Source organism: Orbicella faveolata, unplaced genomic scaffold, assembly GCF_042242905.1.
Source record: "Orbicella faveolata isolate gen_17 unplaced genomic scaffold, um_ofav_v1 contig_13, whole genome shotgun sequence".
In the NCBI taxonomy this organism is placed as follows: Eukaryota; Metazoa; Cnidaria; class Anthozoa; order Scleractinia; family Merulinidae; genus Orbicella; species Orbicella faveolata.
In genome coordinates, this window is record NW_028301540.1 from 6,134,290 (window position 1) to 6,160,243 (window position 25,954).

At 38.1% G+C, this 25,954-nt stretch overlaps 1 protein-coding gene across 1 annotated transcript; it reads right to left on the reverse strand.

Annotated features, from left to right (window-relative positions):
• Positions 1-222: 222 nt before the first annotated feature.
• Positions 223-25,715, reverse strand: LOC110060774 (general transcription and DNA repair factor IIH helicase/translocase subunit XPB-like). The gene is made up of 39 exons (XM_089284285.1): positions 25,508-25,715; positions 25,176-25,210; positions 25,051-25,093; positions 22,523-22,575; positions 21,950-22,024; positions 21,689-21,769; positions 21,360-21,394; positions 20,996-21,041; positions 18,385-18,459; positions 17,887-17,961; positions 17,225-17,356; positions 16,238-16,288; positions 15,072-15,155; positions 14,460-14,515; positions 13,762-13,833; positions 13,155-13,194; positions 12,790-12,856; positions 12,101-12,175; positions 11,641-11,669; positions 9,884-9,956; positions 9,583-9,653; positions 9,441-9,489; positions 8,876-8,920; positions 8,613-8,677; positions 8,143-8,235; positions 7,985-8,050; positions 7,671-7,712; positions 7,062-7,084; positions 6,874-6,945; positions 6,369-6,465; positions 5,705-5,752; positions 5,525-5,554; positions 5,103-5,142; positions 4,512-4,561; positions 3,458-3,526; positions 2,738-2,767; positions 2,034-2,084; positions 1,464-1,535; positions 223-731 (listed from the first exon to the last, which is right to left on the reverse strand). Exons 1-39 carry the CDS (start codon positions 25,545-25,547, stop codon positions 594-596), a joined length of 2,388 nt encoding a protein of 795 aa, XP_089140411.1. The 5' UTR covers positions 25,548-25,715; the 3' UTR covers positions 223-593.
• Between the last annotated feature and the right edge of the window lie 239 nt (positions 25,716-25,954).

Below are 25,954 nucleotides of genomic sequence, written 5' to 3' on the forward strand. Positions count from 1 at the left end.
TGAACTTTAGCGTACGGATAAGGTCTACTCTGCATTTCCTGGGAAACCCGCTTGCTAGGGTAACCCTCCCTCCTTGTAAACAGGCCCTTAGGCTAAAAACTGGATTCTATGCAATCAACAGGTTTCCCTCGAACTACTGACGGGCAAGGTGTTTCTCTGTTTCTCAGACCACCGAAATACATTACGGCATTCACAAAAGTTTGGAGACAATATACAAGAGAATGGAGCTAGAGTTTGTTTAATCTTACTCTTAACAATAACTTTACATATGTTTTTTTAATTCTATTTCAATGTCACTATTATTACGGTAAATATAACCTCGATCCCAGGCTCTCTCTCCTTTTTCTTTCTTACAAGGGAGGAAAGGGAGAGACGCCGAGAGTGGACCAACATTCACTTTTCACTGACGTCACAAGTCTTTCCTTTGAGATGGTTAGTACCCAAGAAGGGTAGCCTGGCCACTCCAAGGTCGAGGGAAGAATTGAGAAGACCAAAAAAAGGAGCTTCCATCTTCCAAGCTATTTTGACACTGACGTTTGATCTGAACGTTGCTAACCCACAAGCAGAGCAAGCGTACGCAGAAATAAACGGGACTATTTCTTCCTGAACTGTTTAAACAGAGGATGCCTGTTCTTGGATTGTTTTGCACCGCTCTTGTACTCGAGGTACATCATGTCATCCGCTCCAGACATGGACGCCATGGAACCTTGTCGGCGAGACACGAGTGAATTCTGAAACCATCATGGAATGTTAATCAGTAAAACAACCAAAGTAGTTCAGTTGAAAGTTTGCTTTTGTTGATGGTCTTATCGATAACCATAAAAAAGTAGCTTCTTCTAAAAATTATACCCAATTCAAGACTAGAGTACAAAACCGTACCCTATTTGAGACCAGATGGCCAAAATCGATACCCTATCTCTGACCAAAACGGCTAAAAACCATACCCTTTGGGGCCGCACATAACCATATGGCCCATATAAGGGAGTACACCCCCGGGTTAAGCCCCATCTTGGTTGTGTTTCTCCTGAACTGTCCCTCTCAATACTGACACACTGACACAATATCAGGACTCTTTGTGGCCCGTTAGGAATGGTCGTTAAACTATATAAAGAAACTGGAAACCGGACCATGTACGATCGCCGGTTCTACCGGATGAGACGAACTCAAAGCCAGGAGCCTCTCAGCTTTTGTGACCGTTAATAACTAAATATCTGCACCCCTGTGACCTTTCTCTCACCCTCCTTTCTAACAATGGCCTAGTTACGACCATCCCCTCTACTATAATCCAGAGAATTAGTTACTAGTAATTGGCATAAAAAGACGTACATGTACCACTGACGTCCTCAACGGAACCTATACCTTCCCCTGTCGTACAGAAAATGTAACAGTGACCCTCCCCTCCCGCATCATATCTTCAAGGACGCACAAGTGACCCTCGTCTCCACGCCCAAACCAAAACATACCTGTGAACTACTTCGGCTCAGTTCAGTACCGACTCGCTCTTCATCAGCATCAGCGTCACTGGCAGCAAGCACCTGATGAGAAATGCACATTTGGTCTCACTCTTTAGGCACGTCACGAAATCGTTGTTCCCGTTCGAATCTAAGAGCAGATTGCGTGACGTTTACTCGGAGGAGGGATGTATGTGATCATAATCAATCGAAACTTGACCACAAATTTGGCAGGACAACGTCAGAGACGCAAAGATTATTTACCGGCGCTCGAGACTGTTTGCAAACAACCCAGGTTAAAACAAAACCTGGTTTTTAGTAGGGCAACCATTTAAAAGACCAGCTAAGGCAAAGGGAGTAGAAATCAAACACGCCATTTCGGTCTGCATATGAGAATTTCGAGAACCTGGCGGTGCACCCTTTACCACAACATTCAATTACAACTTTTCCCGCCCCAGCTTTCTCCCTCCCAGGTCTAGAAGCAGTTATAGTTACACAACGCGACAGAAGAACTCCGATGCACAAGTTTCCTGTCGTGTAATGTTGAAAAAAACATAAATTGCTCGGCAGTACCATACCCACCTGTTGGAGCAATTCTTGCTGCTTCCTCTTTTCTCCGAGTTCTAGATTCTCCTGTTCCGAGCAACAAATGTTATAAATTTTTGTTGTAAGTTCAGTTTTGCAATCAACTATAATTGTAACTCAACGAGAGTAATTTTCAATTGAGTGTTGTCACACCAAAACCAATGTAATCACCCTATCCAGTCACAAAGGACACAGACAATTCAATGAACCAATCAACACCTGACGTAAATACACGTAGCTGACGCGAAGCGCGGGAAAACTTGTGTGAGCGAGTCACGATTGGTTTTGGTTTTAACTCTGACTGGAAGGAACAGGTGGCGTGAGTTTTAACGCCAATCGTGTAGCGTAGTAAATGCAAAACCAATTACTTTTTGCCCTAACAAGTCCAGTCTGCAGTGAGTCATATAGTTTCTACACACTTTGCGTCCGTGGACGGCCCGCATAAAACATCAGGGCCACCTAGATACCTACAGGTCCAAATATTACAACAATCTTAAAATCTATCGAGATAAACATTATTTTTTATCAAGGGTATACAGAGAGCACGTGAAAATGACTTGTTTTTGACTGATCTTGAGGTTGAATTTCACAATTTCTCTTCAACTTGCAACTTACTGGAGATACGAAAGGTGTGTGTATCGTGATCAGGGGAACTAAGAAAAATGCGAGAATTTTGAGAAAGTTGCATTTGAACCCGTTACCTCTTCCATGCCTGCCAGTCTTGTTATAACCTTAAGCAAAAGGGAAAAAGAAAAATGGTTATATTTTAAACGAGTTCTAACCAGTCAGGAAATAACATTTGATCGTGATCTTGAGACACGCGCAGTTTTCGTTACTGAAAAGCTGATTGGACAAGAACGATGTACCATTTTCTTCATGAATTAAAAGGGCACAATCTTCGTTGACTGAACCTTAGAAGTCCACATTGGTTTCAACTCCATACAGTGTCTTATACTGATACAATGTTGAATGTCCCATAACAACCACAAAAGTCAGAGTCAGGCTCGACTCGTAACGCTTATATGAATCAGTAATTAGTCAATTTATTGAAAACTGGATCATTGGATAACGCAATTCGAGAGTTTTCATTGGCTTCGCCATCATGGTAAAATGAGCCATTATACTATGCTCTACAAATATGGTGAGCGCATGCGTAGTTTTTTGGGGCGTAGTTTTCGATTTTAGTTTTCTATATTTTGGGGCGTTTTTTAATAAAACAAATATTCCACTCCCTAATGTTGGATATGAGATGACTACGGCCAACTCATAATCCACAGCTCGCTCATGGAATAATTGTTAATTATTTAATGGGTAGCCTTTGGTTGGGCTAAGTTGCGGTTTTATAGAGCACTATCGCCCATGTTTACAACACATTGCGGCCACACTAGGTGAACAAACAGGAGCAAAACCAAGCTATATACCTTGAAGCTGTAACCTTGATTCACCAAAAAGCGCTGTCGTTTCGCTGAATAATACATTTCTTCAGTGTCCTGTGAAGTCCGAAATCAGTCGAATTAAAGAGATGATATCAGTTCTCGCTACATGTGTATAATGTGATGATTATATCGCGATTACAATTGGGGCATCAAGATCAAAATGCACGTAAGATTGGGCAGTTTGAACGTTTCCTAGCAGAGTGGTAGACGTGGGGTGATACCGAGACCAGAGAGTGCGTGTGCCCTATGGTCTGATTTGCTCTTACCAAAGCGTAACGTTCCCAATGTTAGCTTTTAATCTAAGACGGAAATTTTGTTCATTTCAAACAAGAAATACCTCAAACTAAGTTATAAAAGCTAGCAAAGTCGCGCTAGTCAAACTCTGTACACGTACGGTAGGCGAGCATCATAAGCCAATGAACTTCACTTCGTCATTTCCATTACCGATGAAGGGTGAACCATTTGACTTTTGGATTGCGGGTGGGTGACTGTTTATAGCTTTGAAAAGGCTTGAATGTTGTTTAACCCTTTCATGCACCAGGAATTTTTCCTCTCAGGAGGTGTGTATGCATGTTATTTTTTCCTCCGCGTAACATGCTCTTTTTTTCGGCTCCTTGAACGTGCGTAAATCTTATTTTGTTTTCTTTTTTTGGGCAACTGTCGTGTGCATGAATTTTTTTTGGTAAGAGTATGCTTGCAGGACATGTTTTGACATTTTTCAAAACATCCACTACTCCCCTCACAAAGTCAAATGGTCCACCCCTTAGTAATAGTGTAAGCTAGAATTACTCTCGGCTGTGCCTCAAGCAACTCGTCCGTTTAAGTGCTCTCCAAAACTTTCCGCGCACATCATAACGGTATGATGCAAGCTAAATAATGATCCAATGGTTACAAATTATTTCAAATCGCACGGCACGGTACCATACTTATCTCTAGCACTGAAACGTAGGAAAGATCTCCAAAAAAGCTACTGAACTTAAAGCTAAGTGACGAGTTTGTATAAAGTCTGTGTAAGATGTTGGGTGGCCTGTGGACTCACCGTGGAGACGAGAGTGTAAAAGAATGCGTTATATTCCTCAGCGGCCATGTCTAACCAAAAGGAAAATAAAAAGGTGAAACACAAAAACAGAATGGTTTTGTAATGCTTTCACGTACTTATAGTGCACTCTAAGAAAATGTGTATTACAAACAATGTGCTAGCAGGAAGGGGCATAGTTGGCCAACATATTGAATATACGGATATGTACCACTGCAAGCACATAAAATCAAGAGTCGTTTCTTCGCAAGAACCTATTCAGTGGGCATTTCACAGGGCTGTCAATAAGGGCCGCAACCCGTAGCATCTGTTACGGCTGAGCATGCCTAATGGGTCCCCGATGTTATGTGTGAACTTGTCTGTAGTTGATACAATTCAGCCATGATTGAAGTAACAAGTTTGCTACGGGTATGAAGATTAAGGTTACAGGTCAATCAAAACTTAATTAATGACAGCCCTGTTTAATACCAGTTTGTAAAGAATTTTCGAGTATTTACTGACCAGGATTCTGTCTATTACACCTGGATGGGATGGGGGTCCATTACAGGTCAGCAGCAACCTTCAGTTTAGGACAAGACACAAATTGAAACCTACCTTTCTTCGCTCGGAGAATTCTACCAAGTCGTTGGGCTTCCTGCAAAGAAAAAGTGACAGAACGAAATTTAAAGAAAAACGTGTCTTGTAAACGACTCATACAAACTAAGCCAAATTTACCCCATTCCCAGGTTAAAGTTTCGGTTGATTTAGTGAGAGCTTAGAACTATAACCCAGCCCTTTTGAGAATAATTCAGTCCGTTTTTAACATTAATCAGGGTAATTTATTTCGATCGAGAAAACGAGGAGCGTTTTCGGTAAATCTTCGCAGAGAATTCCCGATCCCTATTGACCAATCAGAAAATAGCGCGACCACTCCGAGTATACCAAAGGTTGTGACGTCACTGTTCTACAGCGAAAACCTGATTCTCGGAGAAAATCCGCCAGGGAAATAAGGAATACAAGTGATATAGCACACTAACCTGCCTTCTTGAACCACCGTGCGAAGAAATCTTAAAAGGAGTAAGAACATATGCCCTTAACAATGTGCTCGTGCGTAAAACAAAAATCCAGAAGCAAACCTTGTAGGATAGAGGTATTGCGTCCAAATGAATAATTCGTATTTTAGTGTACGTGAAGTAAATGTTTTTAACTTGACGTACCTGAATCAGAACATTTGCTTCTGGGAGATCAAAGGAATTATCTCCAACCTGTGAAAAGAAAAGAGCCGTTGCAAATGACGTCGAAATTAGGCCATTTCCGAATTGCCTTAAGGAGCCTCTTTCTCAAAGCCAATTTTGGTGCCCATTCTTTCATATGAAAATGAGATTTCATTCTCATGCAAATGAAACTCGTTTTCATGTGAATGGTTGAGCACCAGGCCTCGCTTTGATAGGGAGGCTTACGGCAACTCGGAAATGAGCTATTGAATTGCTTTCTGCCAAATATCATAAAAGGATAACCGATTCTCTTGAGCACACACCTTCCTAAATCGTAAAATTATTCAGTTTGTCCATTTCATATGGGAGTTTAGTCCCTTGTTCATAGAATTAAAAGCAATTTTACCAAAGTTGACATAATTCAATTACAAGTCTAGACATTACCTATTCAAATGGCCGCTTCCAAGATTTTTGTTTATTTATTCAACAGTTCACTGTCGACACAATCAATTAGACTACATAAGTGCTATTTTCTTGTGTACTTCTAGGATCGTGAGAAGCGAAAAGCGAAAGAAAGAGCAAAGTGAAAACAATTTACATGACTCAATTTACCATAGATTTCAGCCTCGTTCCAGTGCACCAGTGAGAACAAGTAGTTTTGTCTTACCTTGGAGATAAATATCGTATTGACCAAAGGATTGTGCTGGAAGTTCTGCAAAATCTGCATTCGCTCACTTTGATGAGTTGGTCCGTAGATAAATGGTCTGAAAACAGCAACGTTAACTGAAATTATCTTCAAAAGAAATGCTGTTGTGTGCTGAACTTGGCTGAATGGCACGGAAAAAACATTTCATCAGTCTATGATATAACACATAATCTGCTCGAACATTCACAAATCTTCCTCAGAGCTGCAGAGGACTCGAGGGAGGTAGGCGTTATAACTAAATATTCGCCTCCTATACTTACCAGGGAGCGAAATGCCATGGGTTCGTCTCCTATTGTTAGATCTTGGAAATATTTTCCGGGTAACTCCCATTACCGACTGATGAATCTTTTTTTAAATTATATTGACACGAAATCCATATGAATGAGACTTAAAAAGAAACAGCCGAAGTTGGGCACAAAAAGCTACATAATTGATAAATCTTTGTAACTGTAGAAATCAAACTCACTTCTTTAGTTTCTCAGCGTATTTCTTGAGTGCAAACACATTGTCAGAGAAAACAATGACTTTATCATTGCGTCTAAAAAAAGAAATAGAACATACAACAATTGAAACAAAGTTTATTTTTTACCTATTTTACATAGGAAAATAACTTCTTACACGACAAAGCTGCTTTCTTCAGTGGTTTGACCTTACCTTTCATGAAAACGAATCAAAAACTGCAGAAAAAGAGAGGAAAAAAGTTTAAGTGTAAAAGGACGATACAAAAGAAGACCACTAACTGAAATACGCAACAGTGACAAATGGTAACCAAGCTAGCGTTCATATGAACTTAGTTTTTGTTCGCTCTTTAGTGACTTCTCCACGCGCGGGTTTCATTTTCCCGGCAACGTAATCAAGAGAACAGTTTCTTCATTGCATAAATTGAATCAAACTGTATATTGACGTATAATAAAATGAAAGGTTTCCAGAAGAAACTTACAATGGCCAGCAAACGATGTGAAAATCCAACTGACTGGTAAGCTGATTGCAAACACAAGGCGTTTATATGATTCTCAAGTCTCAACCGCAAAATGCTAAATCTCTTTACCGACTGCCATACCTTTCTCAGTTCTGAGAACTTGGTGCTACATAACAACAATGTCACTTAGTTTAAGGTTTACTTTATTCTCATCACCTGTTTGCTGTACAATGTATGAATTATTTTAAGAGAAATCCGATGTCGACTTAGTTTGGAATAGACACTGTTACCACAGGAAAACAAACAGCAAATCACCACGTCATTCAAAGCAAGTTTTATCATACCTCGCATGATCGGAACTTGTTTGGGTTCATGACGTATAACAGCTAAAAAGAAGAAAAAAATAGAGTGATGAAATATTACCTTTTCTTTGAGTGTATATTAAAGGGTTTTTGTTTTAGAGCGGTTTTCTGATACCATGCAGTTGTCGAAAAATAAGCTTAAACAAATACTTTGATTTTCGACATGAATGGTGGAAAAGAGAACATTGTCACTGTAATCAGCAGGTGGAACCACGGAATCAGTTCTATCAATGCCCATGGAAACACAATTTAGAAAAAAAAAACACCAATATGGTGAAATGCTGTAAATGATATACCTTTCTCTTTCGTGTTCTGATGTTGAGATATTCTCTGTAGAACTCAGGCGTCATTGGACACCACACCTAAAAGATGATAGAGTATTGTTTACTGCACTGCAAGGATAAAAATCGCTACGGTGTGTAAAAGAACCATTGAAATAAGTAAGATATCACACCTCGGCACACTGGACCCGTGCAATAAATCCATTGTTTTGTAGTTCCATCCAGTTGGCCTCGTATAGCTTAGGTCCAATAAGGAAATTTAAGTCCTGAAATAGCAATGGAAAGGAATTTCATATCGACTTTGCTGTAACAAAATATTTTTATTTCCAAAAGATTACGATTTTCCAAGTTAAGGCAGGAATGCATTTCTGGAAACAAGCATCCTCTGTGCTTAGTCGATGAGACAACTAATCTTTCAGGAGAATTATCGTTAAGAGAGCACAACAACCTCTAAAGGAATCTGGAAAGTTTGCTGTTACCATACCATTTTGCCGCTGTACTCCGAGGAATACTGCAGTCTCCTTTTCGGACCGTAAATTGTGCTTGATCTTCTGAATGAAAGCACAATCTCAGCCTGCACGCGGCTCAATAAACCGCGAGGGGTTTGGATTGAGATCGGGAAAAAGTGCTACCGAGTACGAACCTGGATCTTGTCATCTTCTCGGACAAGAGTTGCTGTGAGTCCCAGTTTACAGTGCGCTTGAACGACTATTGAGGACAAAAGAAGACAAGATATGTTTGACTACTTTTTAACATCAAAAAGCATAAGAACATAGCATAAATCTAAGACTTCTTTAGTGCGAAACACCGCATTTGTATATTTGTAACATAAAGGAACTTAGGGAAGCGCAGCAATAATTAACGAAACTTAAAGCATATTCAACAGGTCTAAACTAACGTCCTCACCTGTTAAAACTCTTCTGAACTGCTTGGCTGGAATAGTGTGAACTTCTAAACAAACGCAAAAATAAAGATACTTTAGGTTAAAGAGCTCTTTAAGCCAGACAGATAATCCATGGCAAAAGCGCCCCCCGAGAAAGTTGACTTAGAGTATACTTAAGGGCTACGAGCAAAGCCATCCCCAAGACAGGGGAATCTCCACATAGGAAGCATTTGTTGTTGCAATTGGAAGAGAGATCGTGTTTTACCAGATTTCCAAACACCAAAAGGTGAGTTGAAAATACAACATGTAGCGGAGTATTTTTTACGAACTTTTAATTTTAAATTTTAAAATTCGAGGTGTCTGGAAATTTGGTAAAACACGGTCTCGAGTGTTTGATATATCCTCTTAACCGAGGTTAAAATTAAGGAGAAAAAAGGGGGAAAAAATCGTAAAATCTATGCTGATTAAGATCAGATATCTAAACACCGTCACGGCTCTCTATGATTTCCTTTGAGTATAATTCATGAGTTTGACAAAGTATTTTTAGAATTTTGTTTTCTTTTCAAGCTGTTCTTGATTAAATCTTACCATCTAGAATCATTAAGCCCCATTCCTGTGTCTGCATAAAATTCATAACCTAGATAGGAAAAGGAAACACTTCTTTCAGATGTGCTGCCAAAAAACACTAATAAGGCAACCCATTGCACGCTGTTTTACTGTTTTCACTTACCTCTCCAGCCTCCCAGGATCTTTTCCCAGTGAACGACACCATAGAATACGTTGAAATAGCAATATTACAATCTGTAGAGAAAGAGTGATAAAGTGAAACTGAAAACAAACAAGCCTACACGAATGACGGGAAGTCACATGAGCTTGCACCTGATTGGCAGGTGAAAAGAACATCTTTGTTATGATTGGCTAAATCATGTTGCAGGCGCTTTACGAGTCAACTCTAGTACTTATACCTAAGAACATGCAGGGCCACATAGTTTTCTTTCCAAATTTTATTTTCTGTAAATAAATATACTCACTGACAGGTTTATCTTTGGCGTCTGAGGTAAAGCGACAGATCGTGCGATCATCGATGGTGGACCACATCTTAAACTGAAGTTAAAAGCACAATTTAGGACAATGAGCAACTGAAAAATGCATCGTCAGTTCCTCAGCAATTTTATTTTTTATACTGCGTCAATTGGCAAGATCAGTACTGGTGTTTACTGACAGACGCGGCCAAGAACCGCAAGTGATATAATGCTGACTGGCGTTACATAGGCAGACGAATAATGCGTTTTAGGTGTGATATTCGTCTTGGTTAATACGGATAATAAGACACGTTTAATATAAGTCGAACTTAACAATTTTATGCGTCCAGAGGAGACATAAAGGTAAAGTCTGCATACAAGCCAAGTGGCCCATCAGGCCGGAGCTTATCTCGTTTTCTGTAACATGAAGCGACCAGGAGTATTTCTACTCCCCCCTGGATGGGATGCTAGTCCATCGCAGGGTTACTCCCAGCATTAGGTTCAGTGGTACCCATTTATACACCTGGGTGGGGAGAGGCACTGTGAGAGTAAGTGTCTTTCTTCAAGAACACTCGAACCTCGAATGTCTAAATGGATTTATAAATCACGAATTGACTTTAGTAACACAACAACATCAGCATAATTATAACACCAGACATAAAGTCAATCTTAGACTCCCCTGCGTTAGAACGAATTGGGGAAAACAAAGAACTGCCTATCACGCTGTTAATGATTTTAATTCTCTCAGCCAGATAATACGAGACTCTACTAATGTGGATATTTTTAAGAGACAGGTTTTTAATTTTTAACTTAAGTGTTTTATAAATTTCATATTTTTAGTTCTATTAATTAGTATTAATCTTTGAGGTCCTTTTCGAAAACCACATGTACGTGAAAAAATTTCCTCAATAAAGATTATTATTATTATTAACCCGAAACGCTCGATCTGGAGACGAGCGCACTAACCATGAGGTGAGGCCACCGCGCCTTCCAGAGGCATAAAACAGACACAATAAATGTCTCAGATGTGTCTCGCGTTTAGGTTAATAAAGGCCCAAAAATAAAAAATAGGTAAATGCGAGACGCAAAAAACAGACTTATCTGAACTGTTGAGGTCTGCTTGAAGAAGCTGTGTATCAATAAAAGGGTCGCCTAATTCTCTGTAAATTTTAGTGTCGTCGGCATAGAGTTTAATAGTGGATGACACACATTCGGTTATGTCATTGATGTACAGTAGAAATAATAAAGACCCAAAAATAAAAAATAGGTAAATGCGAGACGCAAAAAACAGACTCATCTGAACTGTAAATCCATTCGACTGGAATTGAAATTTGTCATCAAACAATCAAGTCTCTCACAATACTTCAGTTTATTTCTGTCAACACAAGAGTTATCGTGTCAGACCTAGACGCAACCTCGTTCCCAGGGTCTCTGGGAACGAGGTTGACATTGACGCACTCAATGGTTGACGCATCATTCGTCTTCCTGAGTAAATGCGGCCTTTATGATTAGTTGACAGCTGCAGGCGTTTCACTTGTCCTGCCCAATAGTTATGCTGATCCATAAAGCAACGTTTTCAATTTTATTTCAGACTTATTAATTTTACTTTTTTTAAGCCGAAAGGATGACGTCTAGCCTCTAACGCAGACAAAAACAAAACAAACCAAAAAAAGAATGTCCGCGTACGAGGCTAAAAAGAGTCAGATTAATCTAGCCCTTCTCATTTCTCACTTCCTCTAAGTGGATAATTAAATAACAAGGAATACCTGTGTTCTCCACTGTTCAACTGCGACACCTAACAAGAAACCAAAGTTGACATTCTTACATATGAATTAAAAATAATAATTGAACAATCAATAGAGCGCCCACAACGCTAAAGTTTGGTTTAGGCAGTTTCAAAAAAATACATAGGGGTGTAACGCTTCTGGGTATGGCCGGTTTTCAGTGTCATGCCATCGAAAATAATCACGAGTCAGCTCATTCATGCGTACTATCTCTATTGCACGGGATGCGTAGGTTGCACTTCTTTCGCAAAAAGAATGGGCGGGTACTGGAATCTCACCGATAATTTTTAGCGATTTCTCAGCTCTTACATGTAGTTAAAATTCCAGCCCATTTCTCAGCAATCAGTGAATTATGCCGATCTCAGATCTCAGTTCCAGCTGTCAGTTAAAAAACGCGTCATTTCTAAGCTAGCAATTAAAATTCTGACCTATTCTCATTTACCTGAAGTACACAGAACAAGGCATCGCTTCCTTACTGTACAAGCTGCTGTCACACCCACAAGGGTCTTACCGGCTCCTGTTTGTGAAGAAACAATAGGAACATTATGCTCTTCAACCTCTCAGACTATGTTGTATACCCGGGGGGGGGGGGGCACTGCCATACATGGGCTATATAGGTATGTGCCGCTGTGAAGGGTATGGTTTTCCAGCAGTTTACTCTAGGATAGGGTATATAAATCAGAGCGTTTGGGTCTAGAATAGGGTATAATTTTTCACAAAACTGACTGGTTGGTTGAAGATTTTATCTAGAGTAAGGAAACCAGGAATTGCCACTCAAAAATATAAAAAAGCAAATCGGCAAGTTTAAATTTATGCAAATCAGCCTCAACAATGTCGATAGATGGGGGGATTTGGGGAGTTTACTCTAGTATAGGTTAGCAAAATTCAGCTGAACTAGCGCTGGTATAGGCTAAGGGTTCCAGGGTCCCAGCGGCACATCCCCACCCAGAAATTCCCAAAGTACCCTCCCCCCCGGGGGCTGTATAAACTGTAGTACCTCACAACTTCATTTCTCTCGTCATAAATGAACACACTTTTTTTTACAGTTGTTACAGTCGGAGTGATGTCGTAAATTTTTTAGCGACCTCACTTATGTAGACGTAGATGTAGATGTATTACTTTAAGACTTACCACATGGTAATACAATAACACCGGATCTGGCTCTGCCGTTACCAAACATTTTCCGAAGGCTCTTTTCCTAATAAATGATAAAAGATTTCTTTTAAAATATCATTCTTTCTCCATCTCTGCCATCTGCGGTTTTAGACCAAGCTCGCATACAAATGTTCCTGAACTGACGATTTAAGAAATTCCCTTTTAGGCAAAAACACTGAACGAAATACAATAACACAAATCCTAATTACTATCAGGGAAAAAGCATTATTTCATTCATTTCAATAATGGTGATCTGTGTATATGTCGATTAACTGCTGATCTTATTTTTCAAGCTATGGAGAAACAAAATTAAAATAATGTGTGAAGATATTCTGATGTACCTGGTACGGCCTTAGAACTGTAGTTGGCTTCAAGTCCATGCTAAATGGAGAAGCGGATAGATTAGCGTTTCATTGCAAATTGAAGAAACATTTACTAATTTTGAGACTACTTTTAATTAGTTAGCGCTTTGTAAAGTTGTGCAAATATTGCTAAATACAAACTCCCTGAGTTTAAGATAGCATCGTGTTTTCTTCATTTTAAGTTTATTAACAACTTAAGGTTACTAATCTGGTGATATGTGTTTTAACATGTAATCAGTTGTTTTCCCCATTTAGGGCAAAACTCACAACACTGAGTTCAAACACTGACAAAGGTAGGTAGGTAGGTAGGTAGGTAAGACTTTATTTTACGAGGGCAACATTTGACAGTATTAAAACTGATAACCTAATGGTCCTCATTGTGTTACCTCAAAAAAATGTTATTTGAGGGTTACTACTGACAATAATTGTTCTTCACCATTTAATTAACAACATTTTTTTATTGCTGACACCATGTTTAACGTATTGAAGTAATAAATGTGTCCACTTCACTATTGGATAATGCTCGAACAAAAATCTAATCCCAAAACATTCCATATTTAACAGAAGGTTTGGACAGTAAACTCACTTCAGATCTGGATTCACTGTATCATTTTTAAAATCATATTCTGCCAATAAAGGATAGTCCAGTTCAATACATCTGTGAGAAAAGAAGTAAGTTTAGTAATAGGCAATTTGCACAATGGTGTCATTTGACAACAACTACCAGAATCCTTAACTTTTTCTGTTTCTTAAGTTAATTAGCTAAGAGTAATTTATTGTTATTTAAACCCCACTGGGGCTTCAAAATTTAAAAAATAAAGAGAAAAAAACAAAATGAATTCTGGTAGTTGTAGTAAAATGATGATATTAGAAAAATTCCAGAAAAATTAGTTAAGAAAAACTTCAGTCGATAAAAATTTGTTCTTTGGAAAAGTTTAATGAGATCCAAGAATGTTTTATATGCTACGTGAAGATCAAGCAAAATAATAACACTCTCCAATTGTTATTTTCCGATTCCTTCAAATATTATAAATTAAGAAAATTTTGCAAGAAAATGTTATGCTTTGAAAACAGTTTCTACAGGCTTCAGAAAGCATAACAAATCTGATAATGAAGAATCTTTGGTGGGGGTGGGGGGGGGGGGGTTTGCAGGGGGTGGCCTTGTTTGGAGTGAGTGGGTACACAGGGTGTCCATAAGAGGTTGGAATCATTACTGAGTGTCTTGTACTCATAGTGCTGCAGCTGCAATGTCCATTTGAGGAGTCTCAAAACTAAGTGACTTACTTTCTCTGTAGAGTTTCAATGTGCTCCTGATCCACTTCAAAAGAATATGTTTGACTCTGAAAATGTCAAGTAGAAGTGTGCAAAATTTCAGCAGGGAAAACTGTCAAAATTTGAATAATAGTATGCCAAGTGGCTTGGCAATAATATTTGTCATTGTCGTAACATTTGCTTAATTTAATGCTTTTCCACAAACAAAAGCATGGATCTAACTAAAGAGAACTCACTGTTGCTTTGTGTGAAAGAAACTAGACTCTCTGGTCAGTGAAAGTGTAGAGAGTGTTGGGTGGGTTTGGAGAGCAAGCTGATTTTCCACACCACCGACTGGTAATTGAGCCTACAAGGCATACAACAGCTAGCTGGCTTATATCAGCTTGTTAAATGTACATGTAAGTTGTAGTTTGGCTGCATGCAATGATTCGACCAACATAAAAACCATCAATTCAATTACTGGGCATTTTTGTCGGTCTGTGACGTGCAATCATCTGTATGCAAACTCAAGTTGGAACAGCCCATCAAACACACTGTCTCACAATTATTCCCAGTAGACTACTGGCAAAAGTTCAGTCTACTACAGTCGGTGATTAAATTTAATCTAAGCTATTTTTCACAGACCTCTTCCTCATCTTCATCTTGATCTATCTTCTCGATATAATCAGAAATGTCTGTAGGAATGGCTGTCCCTTCAGACGGCTGATCCTATGAAATGTAATATGGACTTAAAACATAAATATGTTAACACCATCCATGAGCAATCCATTAACCAATTAGACAAGTTTTCAATTGACTATCGAAAGTACTCAGGCAATTACTATGGTTTTGGTTTACGTCACTCAATTGAACACCACTCTAATTGGTAGTTTATTCCTGTTATTTTAAATTAGTAGGTGTTGTCTATGAAAAGCCCAATTGGGGAAAGTCGATAAAAGATGTATGTAATATATAATTGATGATTTTTCCTTGATTCATACAAAACATTTTAAATGCAAAATTTATTGGTTTTTTTTTTCTTCTGATTTTCATGCCTGTGTACAATTTTAAACACCTGAACTACAGTCAAACCTCCGGTTGCGACCACCTCCCGTAAGCCACCACCTCTCCTCAGCAACCAGTTTTCCAGAATATCAAAAGTTTCCAAGTCAGATCACTATATTTGAAGCCTCTTGTAAGGGACTACCTCTTGTAAGTGACTGCGACCACTTTTAGAGCTAAAAGTTTGAAATTTTCTTTTGTTTTTAACCTCCCATAAGCGACCACTTCACAGATAATAGAGCGGAAATTGGATAATAAGGTATTGTAATGTTATCGTATTCCTGGGTAGTATAAGAGACGGAAGTATTTCAATGGGAAACCAGATTTTTTTTACATGAATAAAATGTTTAAAAGATGGGGTAAGTCTCTTGTGTCACAATATGCTAATGAGGTAAAAGTTTGATCCACTATGGTCTAAGCTGTTGTAAGCGACCACCTCCTGTAAGCGACCACCTAGGCTTGACATTTTGGGTGGTTGCTTACGGGAGGTTCGACTGTAGAATTTTTTAACACCATACTTTGTTCCTGCCACAAAAACTGATTTATTACAGCAAATTTTTAACAACAACAACAGCAACAATGATTGAATAACAATTTAGAAAGAAAAATACTCAATGATAAAAGAAAATCATACCAAATGGCTATACATGTACAGGTGTAGCTGTAAAATGTGAAACAGAAGGATTTACAACTCTCTCATCTGGTTTCAAAAGTTGAATTCTTTTTATAAGTTTGTCATTCAGAATTACCTGCTCTGTTGTTTGAGAAGTCTCTCCATTAGATTCCTGTGGTTTGTTTAGCTGTTTACAGTTGCAAAAAAAAGAGAAAAAAAGACTGATTGTCAAATGAAAAAACCCCTCATTACAAGACAACACTACTAACCTGTAAGTATAAGTGACCAAAACAAAATCAATTGACTGGTCAAAATTCTATACACTCAAAAACATTCAAACAGTAGTGCAGATGGTGTGGGGGTCTAATGGCCCAGGGGAGCGGGGTACTCCCAGAAAAATTGGGTTGGGGTGTGCAGCCCGCTTCCCAAAACCCTTACCCTATTTATGAACAAATTCTGTGATTTTCCCTACCCTATTTATGACCTGACCAAAAATTTGATATGGTCCTATTTACGGCCATTGCCGCTGGCACAGTTGCTCTAAACATAATTTATGCACGGGCTCTTGTTGATGGTCTCATTGATAATGATGAAAAAGTAGCTTCATCTACATTTAATTCAACGCCAGAGTGCAAAAACCACACCACATTTCTGACCAAAATGGCCAAAATTGATACCCTATTTATGACCAGAACGGCTGAAAAACCATACCCTTTGGCGCCGCACATACCTATATAGCCCATATAAGGGAGTACCCCATCCCCGGGTCTAATGATTAGTGCACTGCACTCTAGATCCAGTGGTCTGGGTTTAATTTTAACCCTGTTGGAGGTTGTACATTTTGTTCCTGGGCAATACACGTCACTCTGACTTACAGTGCCTCTCTCCACCCAGGTGTATACATGGTAATACCTGTCCAGCAAATTTAGTGAGTCATTTCACATGCTACACAAACAGAAGATAAGAACCATATTGATGGGCCACTATGTGCAAATGCAGACAATCTACATGTATACAGTAACAAACTGTTTATTGTGTTGCCATTGTAGGATTGCTTACTCATCACAATGGGCATACAAAATCACGCAATACACTGTACATGTATCCATTTCTCATTTCCCACCTTCAGTGAAGACTTTCCACCCACAGTAGATTTAACAAGCTGATCCTCTCCTAAACCAAGCTCAATGTCCTCATCTGTGCGCTTTCGACATTCTTGAATCTCTGGGTCTCTGAGAAGATGCTGAAGCACTTCCTATTCAATTTTTTAAAAAATATACATGTATTAATATTTTCTAATTTATACATCAAACGTAATGTCTTTTTCTGGTCTCAAGCAGTTTAACTTCAAGTCTGTCTCTCAAATCTTACGGGAAGTCTTAAGGTCATCTCCAAAATCTTTAGAAGAGCTATGTCACAGTTCACACATCTTGAAAAGTCTAACCTAAATTTTTCAAGTTCATTGTTTATAATCTGTGTCAATCTTTGCCATCCTTAACCAGCCATCTGTGTTCCTATATGGTTTATTATAATTATCTCTTTGGTGTTTTGCTACTCTTACTAGCAAATTACTATTTTTCAGGTTTCCTTCAATTTAAAGGTAAATCTTTTCACGGCCTTAATAACCGTGACTGAACTCCTGAACAAATTATCTTTACATGTACAAGTCCTTGAGTAACCTAATGTCTCAGAATTATATTATTTGTTTCAAAAAATTATGTTTGAGGTAGAAAAATTAAAGATTTTGAGTATTTTCTTTTTGGCTTTAAGGATAAATTCACTCACTGGATGACTGCTTTCCACAAAGTATCTGTTGTGTTTTAAGACAAGCTTCACTTTTCCATAGCTTAGAGTACAGATCTGAAAGACAGAATCACAACGGGAGATTTAAACACACACCAAAACAACACCCAAGCATTCAAAAAAGTTTATGCTAGTTTGACATACAGGGTAAAGGACCGTAAATTGCTGAGTTCAACTGATTCCCTTTTCCTTTGGATAGCAATTAAAAATTAAGCTTATGAACTCACATACAGTGTACACAGTACTAGGACTGTAAACAGTTTTTGTAAGGTAGAGTTTTGCCCTGAAAGCATTGGATCATCTCATTCTGGCTACCATGGAGCTGCCATCTTAAATAAAGTGGTGAGCAAAATCAAGGAAAAGGATTAAACTACTACGACTAAGTACAAATGTAGCAGATGGGAAGGCATATAATTTAAAATGGACTCAGATATTGTATTTAAAATTTAATTTTACAGTCATCCAGGGAGTCATGCATACCTTAATAAACTGAATTATGCCATCAGGGATAGTAGTCTTGCTCAAACGTCTTAGATATTCAATGATATCACTTGTCTGAAAGAGACGACATTGCAGCGGGCATTAGGTATGGCTAATGACAAATTTAAGATGGAGGAGGGGGCAGGAAGTACGAATTTAAAAATTACACTGTATTAGCAGAAGAAAAACCATCAACAGACATGGATTCATACCGCTTTCCACTGTCTTACAGAAATCAGTCAGATTTTAAAGGGACTTCAGGGAGATAAAATCCAAAAGATTGAAATCCTTGGGGAGCAAAGCCCTGGAGCCCATTTCTCGAAGGTCCCAAATGTTTTTGCGCCCGAAAAGCTGTAGCAAAATCTCAAAGCTAATGATTACAGAGCTGTTTTATTCGCATATTCTTAATATGAACAGAGGTTCTCTTCATACAAGAAGTTTTAGGCGTATACACTTCTCAGTTTCTAGATACAGATGAGCTAAAAATGGCTTTACAGACCCGAAAAGTTTCCGGGGCTTTCAAGAAACGACCCTTGGACTCCTCTAGAGGCTTGCGCCTTTAGACTCATTGTTTTGAAAATTGGTCAGCATTTATCTGATATCTGTGCCTGATTATACAATCAATATTGTTACAAAGCATGAAGGACCTTGAAAAATTTTGTGACTCATTGCTGTCAGTATTAATAATAAATTATTATTTTACACATGGTTTGGAACTGATTTTTATACACTTGAATGTTTCATGATACAGATTTATATATTACATAAAACAATGAAATACCAGTACTTAAGGTTACAGTATACCTTCGGGTCGGCAATTTTCTTCAAATTTGGATTTTTGGGTCAAAATAGTGGTCGAAGAATAATCTCTAATTTCTGAAAAAAATTTTTGAAAAAGGCTTAATATTAGCGGAGAAATGGCGGTTTTATGTTTTCACCGGAAGTAAAAGTTTACCTCTTGATTGACAGCCCTATGGCGCGTATGCAATCAACCGAGACGATTTTCGCGGGAATTACCTATATGGATGTCACGAATTGACTACTCAGTTGATCAGCATTGTTGTTCTGACTACCCAGCATTTTTGATATTAGGCGTGTCTCTATTAAGTTATAAGTAAACATAGACCACGTTTAAACCATGGACCGGTTCGAGAAAGCGAAAACAGTGAAGAACGAATGAAAATACATCAATGAGTGAAGAAGCGAACGTTCGCCACGCGGATGAAGCTATAGTTATCGTATAAGGCGGGCAAATATTCGTGGTAAGAGAAAAGAAAGGTTCTGTAAAAATTTCGGAACTTGACAGCAATAACAGGGATGCTGACAGAGACTCTTCTGATGAGTCCGATATCGATGAATCGTCGGACTCATGCACAGTTGCCCACACACAGTTGCACTCCGCGCTATCTTTTGTTTGTTTCCTTCGCTCAGCCACTCTAGTGTTCGTATCCTTTTTAGTATTTCCCATTTTGCCAGACCAGCTTCAAGAAAAACCGAGCTACAGAAAAATTATCTCTCTGCCTTCGGTTCCTTGAGCGCATTGCGAAACACAAGAGTTTTTTAGAGATTCGCGCGTAAATTTCAGCAGGAGGTTAACGGTAGTAAACTTTCCCTGCACTGATTGGCTTAGTTATCTGAGAACCCAGTTGAAGGCGTTTGTGGGCGGAGTTTGTTTGCGAAGCAGAAAATTTTTCTTAGCGCTGTTTTCTCGAATAAATTTTTTCACTTGAAGCAGACACTTTAAAGAGTTATAACTCAAAGGGAATTTGTTCAATCGCTCTTAAATTTGGACAGTGGCTAGTTTAACATATAAACTACAAAAGCGTGTCTGGGAATTGTTAATTTCGAAATACTTTTTCTTCGAGAGCGATTTTTGTACGATCACTCCGCATTTTTTAAATCCTATTTCGAAAATGTTCTGTAACTTTTTACTGCAATCGAATATGCCAAAACGCAGACACGTTTTTTAAGCGCTTTGGGCCCTGAAACCGAGGAAAACATTAAATTGGCGAAAAACGAAATTCACTTTGACTTGTAGCTTTCGAAAGGTATTTCGGGCGCTCGCATTTAGTGGTCGTGAAAAATTCAACAATTCATTTTCTTTCAAAATTCTTGGTATAGTTTGATAGCCAGCTCCATAAGCTTTAATTTGATATAGGGGTTTAGGTATCTACAGCTTAAACTGCACGCGCTACATCGCTTGCACGTGAGACACCCCTGAAGGTATACTGTAACCTTAAGATAACAGTAAACTGTGTTTTAATGTGATTGGGAATGGTTGCTAAAAGTATATTGTAGCTAGCTGCTGACTAAAATCACCATCTATCTCATGACCTTAGCAGCCTAACTCAGATGGGTTGTTCTAACATCCGAAAAAGATGGCTTGACTCAACTGCCTAATAAAACCACCTCTCTGTGACAACCCTGACAGAGCCTTATGGGCCCTATTGCACAGGATAGATTAGTTAAGTTGGTTGCACACAAAAACCAGCGAGCTTTCAATTTTTAGCTCAGCAGAGTGTGCACAAAACCAAACTGCATATTAATAATTTAATATTATTCTATTATAACATTTATAATATAAATATAACTGCTGATCATAAATTCTGACCTGTAGGCCAACAGAGACAGCAGCATAGAGAGAATATGCTGTCAATCTACAGTTAAAAAAATCCCACAAAAATTAGCACCTTCTGCCTAAAAGAAAAAATGATGCCAATCGTTGTTAGCGAAGCTTGATCAGTTGGAACATCAGCTGTGCCCTTGTCAACTATCATACGATAGCAATCTTGGGTTCATGTACTATACCTGTCTAAATGGGTTACCTTAAAAAATTCTATAATTCATTTTGTCCTGACCAGTTCCATAGTATCTTTTAAAAAGCAATCTACATAATTAATTTTTTCAAATTGGCAAATCTTCAGGAATGTTTACAAAATACTAGTTTGCAAAGTAACTCAGCAAACACCCCTCACCTGTATTCATGTATATGCTCTGGTCTGCAAACAGGCTATTGAGAAATTAAGAGCATAAATTCTTGATCATTCTTAATCAATAAATAATTAATTATTATTTTCAACAATTTACTATTAATTAATAATATAAAAGTTATGTACACCTAACGCTATGTAGTGCATATAGATGTGTTCAGAATTTAATTAAAATTAGATTTTATATAATATTATAACAACTCAGATTACAGCCTAATTCTGTACATAATCTAGGAGTATAATCTAAAATAAGCATGATATAACTAAATGGCTGAAACTGACTTTTCATTATGTCACTGAATGACCTATAGTACCTCCGAAATAGCAATAAGAAAGTCATGTGCATGTTTGTAGACAGGAGAAAATGACTCCAGGAAAATGTGGCCGTCAGGAGCCTGAGAAAAAAAGGAATTCATAAAGATGTTTAATTTGGACCAAAATTTAATGCACTATAAAGAAATATTTCAATTAATTATAGTCTAACTAAATTTCTGGCCTTGTTTACCCAAATCAAGATGAACTAGAACACGAGAAGACCAGCTGTGCTTATAAGCAAGTGTAATTAATCTTCTTACCACCCAGAGGGGTCTGGAGGAGTGATCTGCTTTAAGCTCTGTTATCTTGCGATAATCTTTGGCACCAAACTCATCCTGTTAGAAATTAATTTAAAATTATAATATTTCAATCATTCAATTAATTAAATAAATATGAATAAATGATGAACTAATTAAAACTGATCTATATGTCATCTTTGACAGAACTTTGTGAGTTACTTCTCCAGTGCATTCATGAACATGACTGTGCTGGTGCAGCACCCAACATCTTCCTCAGTCTATATATAGTTTGGGCCCGATTTTTGAAAACTGCTCACAGTATTCATGACAGAATACATGCCATAGCTCTGGCATGCACCAGATATCATTAAACTTACATGTACTGCTTCTAGTTAGTTGCTTTATCCTACAGTATAGGAACTGGAATAAATTGCACACTTGCAGTGTGGTTCTTTCAGAATGAGTACACTGAAGACCTGAAACATGTCCCTCTAAACTTTTATGTATTGCTAAGACCATATAATGTCCATATTCACAAATGACAACCTGCCCATTTTAAATACAGATTAACATAATAATTATTAAATAACGTACTTCATTTGTCTCATCACTCACTGCGGCAGATGAAGACTTGGGTGCAGTCTCAACTAAAAACCAATGAATTTAATTAAACTGACTGTAAGTCTTGTTTAAGGAGACAACATGTTTCAATTGAAAATATTCAAGATTAGCAGATAAATGTGCTGCATAAATAATAGACATTGCTCATATTAAGCTTTGTAAATCTACTTATCTAGAACTGTAAATCTATAATGCAAATAAAATTATCATTCTGGCAACCTAACAATAGGCTTTTGCTGTATTTCATTCTCAATAGCATTGTTATTACGTGCTCATGTATTTATCATACCACTTTATGAATTCACTAATATATGTAATCTATAGAGTATATTAAACTGCAAGCTGCAGGGTCAGCCTGGTTGCTGTTAGCTAGTCCAGAAAATAAAAGGAATCCATTCCTGGACACAGGTATGTCAACAATTCTCTCAGTGCATGCAATTCGCAGTGATCACTGATACATTTTCACAACTTTCCAACATAACCATTAGCTCACAGTATGGTGGCATGAGAGAATACTAAATAAATTATATATCTGACTGATTAAGGTTGCTCCAGAAAGGAAAATATCTAGCTCTCTGTAATTTAGCACAGACCTCCCTGCATTTGGTCAATATATAGCTGATTACCTAGAACCAAGTACAGCACATATATTTCCTTAGTTCGCATAGTGTGACTGTCTGGGTGAGTGTAGTTTTGAGAAGAACTCTTGTTGGTGACTGACCTTTCCACAACCTGAGCAGAAGTCATCTTCAGAGTCAAGTGAGTAGTGTTTGTCAGTCGATGATGTTATAAGTCTGGTCCATTGAATGTGATTGGTCAGTTTAGCCATGATGGTATTAGCAGAAAGACTTGTGTTAAGTTTGTCATCATTGGTTGGTTTTGATCCGTCTATTGTTAGTCAAATTAGTCGGTTTTTGGTCCGTTTATTGTTAGTCAAATTAAGTCGGTCTGTTCGAAGTCCATTTGTCGGTTTCATTTCCATCATGGATAAGTCATTTGTAAGGCATCGGTAGTTGTTGACATCTGTTAAGGTGGCTCCTTAGAGTAATTACAAAAACCCTCCCTATAGAGCGTGAGTTAAAAGGGAAACTTAGTTAATTTCTCTTTAAGTTTTCCCCGTCGAGACTTAACAGTATGGGTACTGTTAAAATAAGGTTTATGTTTTGGCTGTCAATTTTTGGATTAAGGCCGTTACCATGGCAACATCTCATCTAATGACAGGCAGATATATTCCTCATTTTGAGCTAAAATCCTTAATATTTATACTTTCCTTCCATGAAATTTTTTCATACTTCGCCACATCATGGAAATGATATTGCCTGACATTTTGAATTGGTAAAAAGTCAAGGTTGTTCAGATGGTTTTTCCAGTATTCTGTAATTTGTCAAATGTTGCTTTAAATATATTAGATTAGCTCTGACAGATTTTAACAAAAATAGGGTAATTTATAGGAATTGCACGTGGTTAGAACTGAGCCAAATTAAAAAAAAATTCACCGAAGGGAACACGAGAAAATTAGCATTTATTTGGTCACACTGACGTCACAAAAGTCAGAAAAACACACGTGGTTATTCATTTAGCTGCACACTCATGTGACGCCATGTATTGCATGCGAGAAAGCGAGAGTAAATTACAGCTCTTTTACCAGTTATTTATAGAGCTTTTTTGTCATATTTGTTTTGGCCCTAGGCTTAAACACATGTTTGAACGGAGTTTGAAATTATTGCTACTTATACCGAAGGGATTTAACGCCTTTCAAGTGCTGAAGTGATTTCGTTTCTTCTTAGGGTTACTTGCGTCATTTTTGAATGCACAATTAATGCTGATGTTTGGCAGGCAGTTGTAGCACGTGCTATTGAGTCTCAGAAAAACTGTAGTAAGCCACCTTAAGAGGCATTTATTCTAGGTTAGTGTACCAGCTTTCCAGAATCAGTCATTGAAAATAGTTTGTACTGTAGGTTAAGCAAAGAGCAGAGTCACAGTCAATGTAAGTTGTGGTTTGTCAGTTGATGATGTACAGCAATGTGATTGTTAGCATCACTATTTCTTGTTGCTCGTTTGTGTTCAGTCAGTATCATGTTAAAGTTTCTGTCAGTCTCACCAGTGTAGGAAGCCTGGCAGTCAGAGCATTTGATCTTGTAAACTGCTTCCTGTCTGTTGTTAGGTTCCTCCCTGTCTTTAACATTGGTCAGTAAGTGTCATAACGTAGTTGTAGGTTTGTGGGCTACACGGATGTTGTAGGGCTGTAGGATCTGTGAGATGGTCTCAGAAGTACCCTTAATGTAATAACAGGTGTTGGGTTCCTGTTTGTTACATCAGCTTCAGTAGGTCAGTAAATGTTTCATCTAATAAAGTCAGCATTGTAATTGTTTTTGTGAAAAACACCTTCAAGGTGTCTGATACTCCTGGGTTCAAACCATTAACTATATATTTTCTTGTTCTGCCCTCTCAGTCAACAGGTTCACAAGCAGATAAGTGGATATTTCATTCTTACTACCTACCATCCTCAACAGATTCATCATCAAAATCTTCCTCTTCATCCACCTGATAAGAAAAAATTTAGGTTTAGTTACCTGTTATGGGATATGCAAGACGACTGATTGAGACAATGCTTAACATCATGTACCTTACTCCTCTTGGCTTTCCTTGATGATTTTGAAGCTGTAAGAGAAAGTACACACTGTTGACAGCAATTTTTTTCTTTTTAATGAACCCATTTACAATTACGTTTAACCTTGTAACATTTATAATGAACGAACTTCATCAGGTTTACAAAGCCCAGTGAAAACCTAAATTCAGTGTGTGTTACTGTTTCTTACCGACCCTTAACTTCCGTTTTAGATCTTGGAAAATTTTCTTTAAGTCAAGAAAAACTTATTTGATTCAGACTGCGTCAAAAAAAAACTTTAGAATTACTGATATGATGGTATAGTTCAGTGGAACCAACAGTCCACTTACAATCTCCATTCGTCTTCAGCTTACGCTTTTGGCTTTTCATTACGATCTTTCAGCGACCTATGTTACCACAAACAATATGCCATGCCATGCACCACTTAAACTGGACTTATTTTCCAATGTATTCAGTTATTTTCTCGCGAGAAGTTTCCCTTTCTTATGAGATGTTCCTGCAAATCAACTGACCAGAGTGTTTTTTCAATCAGGCGTTCCTCGCTGACAATGGAAGAGATTGGAACCGAACCCAGGAACACGCGATCCTGAGACCGAACAAAAATCATCCTTTGTCTACTCAGGCGCTATACTTAGGGAAAACCATTAAGTCTTACTGGAACATCTTTCCTAGGCTGTAAAATCGTGAATCCAGGCGAGCTCCAGAAAATAACAGTCACTATGAATGTTTTTTTGAAACGTTTTCTTTTTGTTTCTTTTTCCTTGAAGAATGTGAAT

Coding starts and splice junctions, on each gene's coding strand:
- LOC110060774 (XM_089284285.1), bottom strand. CDS start 25,547: ATGAAAAGCCAAAAGCGTAAGCTGAAGACGAATGGAGATT. Junction 13,195..13,761: donor ACAGTGAATCCAGATCTGAA/GTGAGTTTACTG, acceptor TTCTCCATTTAG/CATGGACTTGAAGCCAACTA. Junction 12,176..12,789: donor TGTTATTGTATTACCATGTG/GTAAGTCTTAAA, acceptor CTTCACAAACAG/GAGCCGGTAAGACCCTTGTG.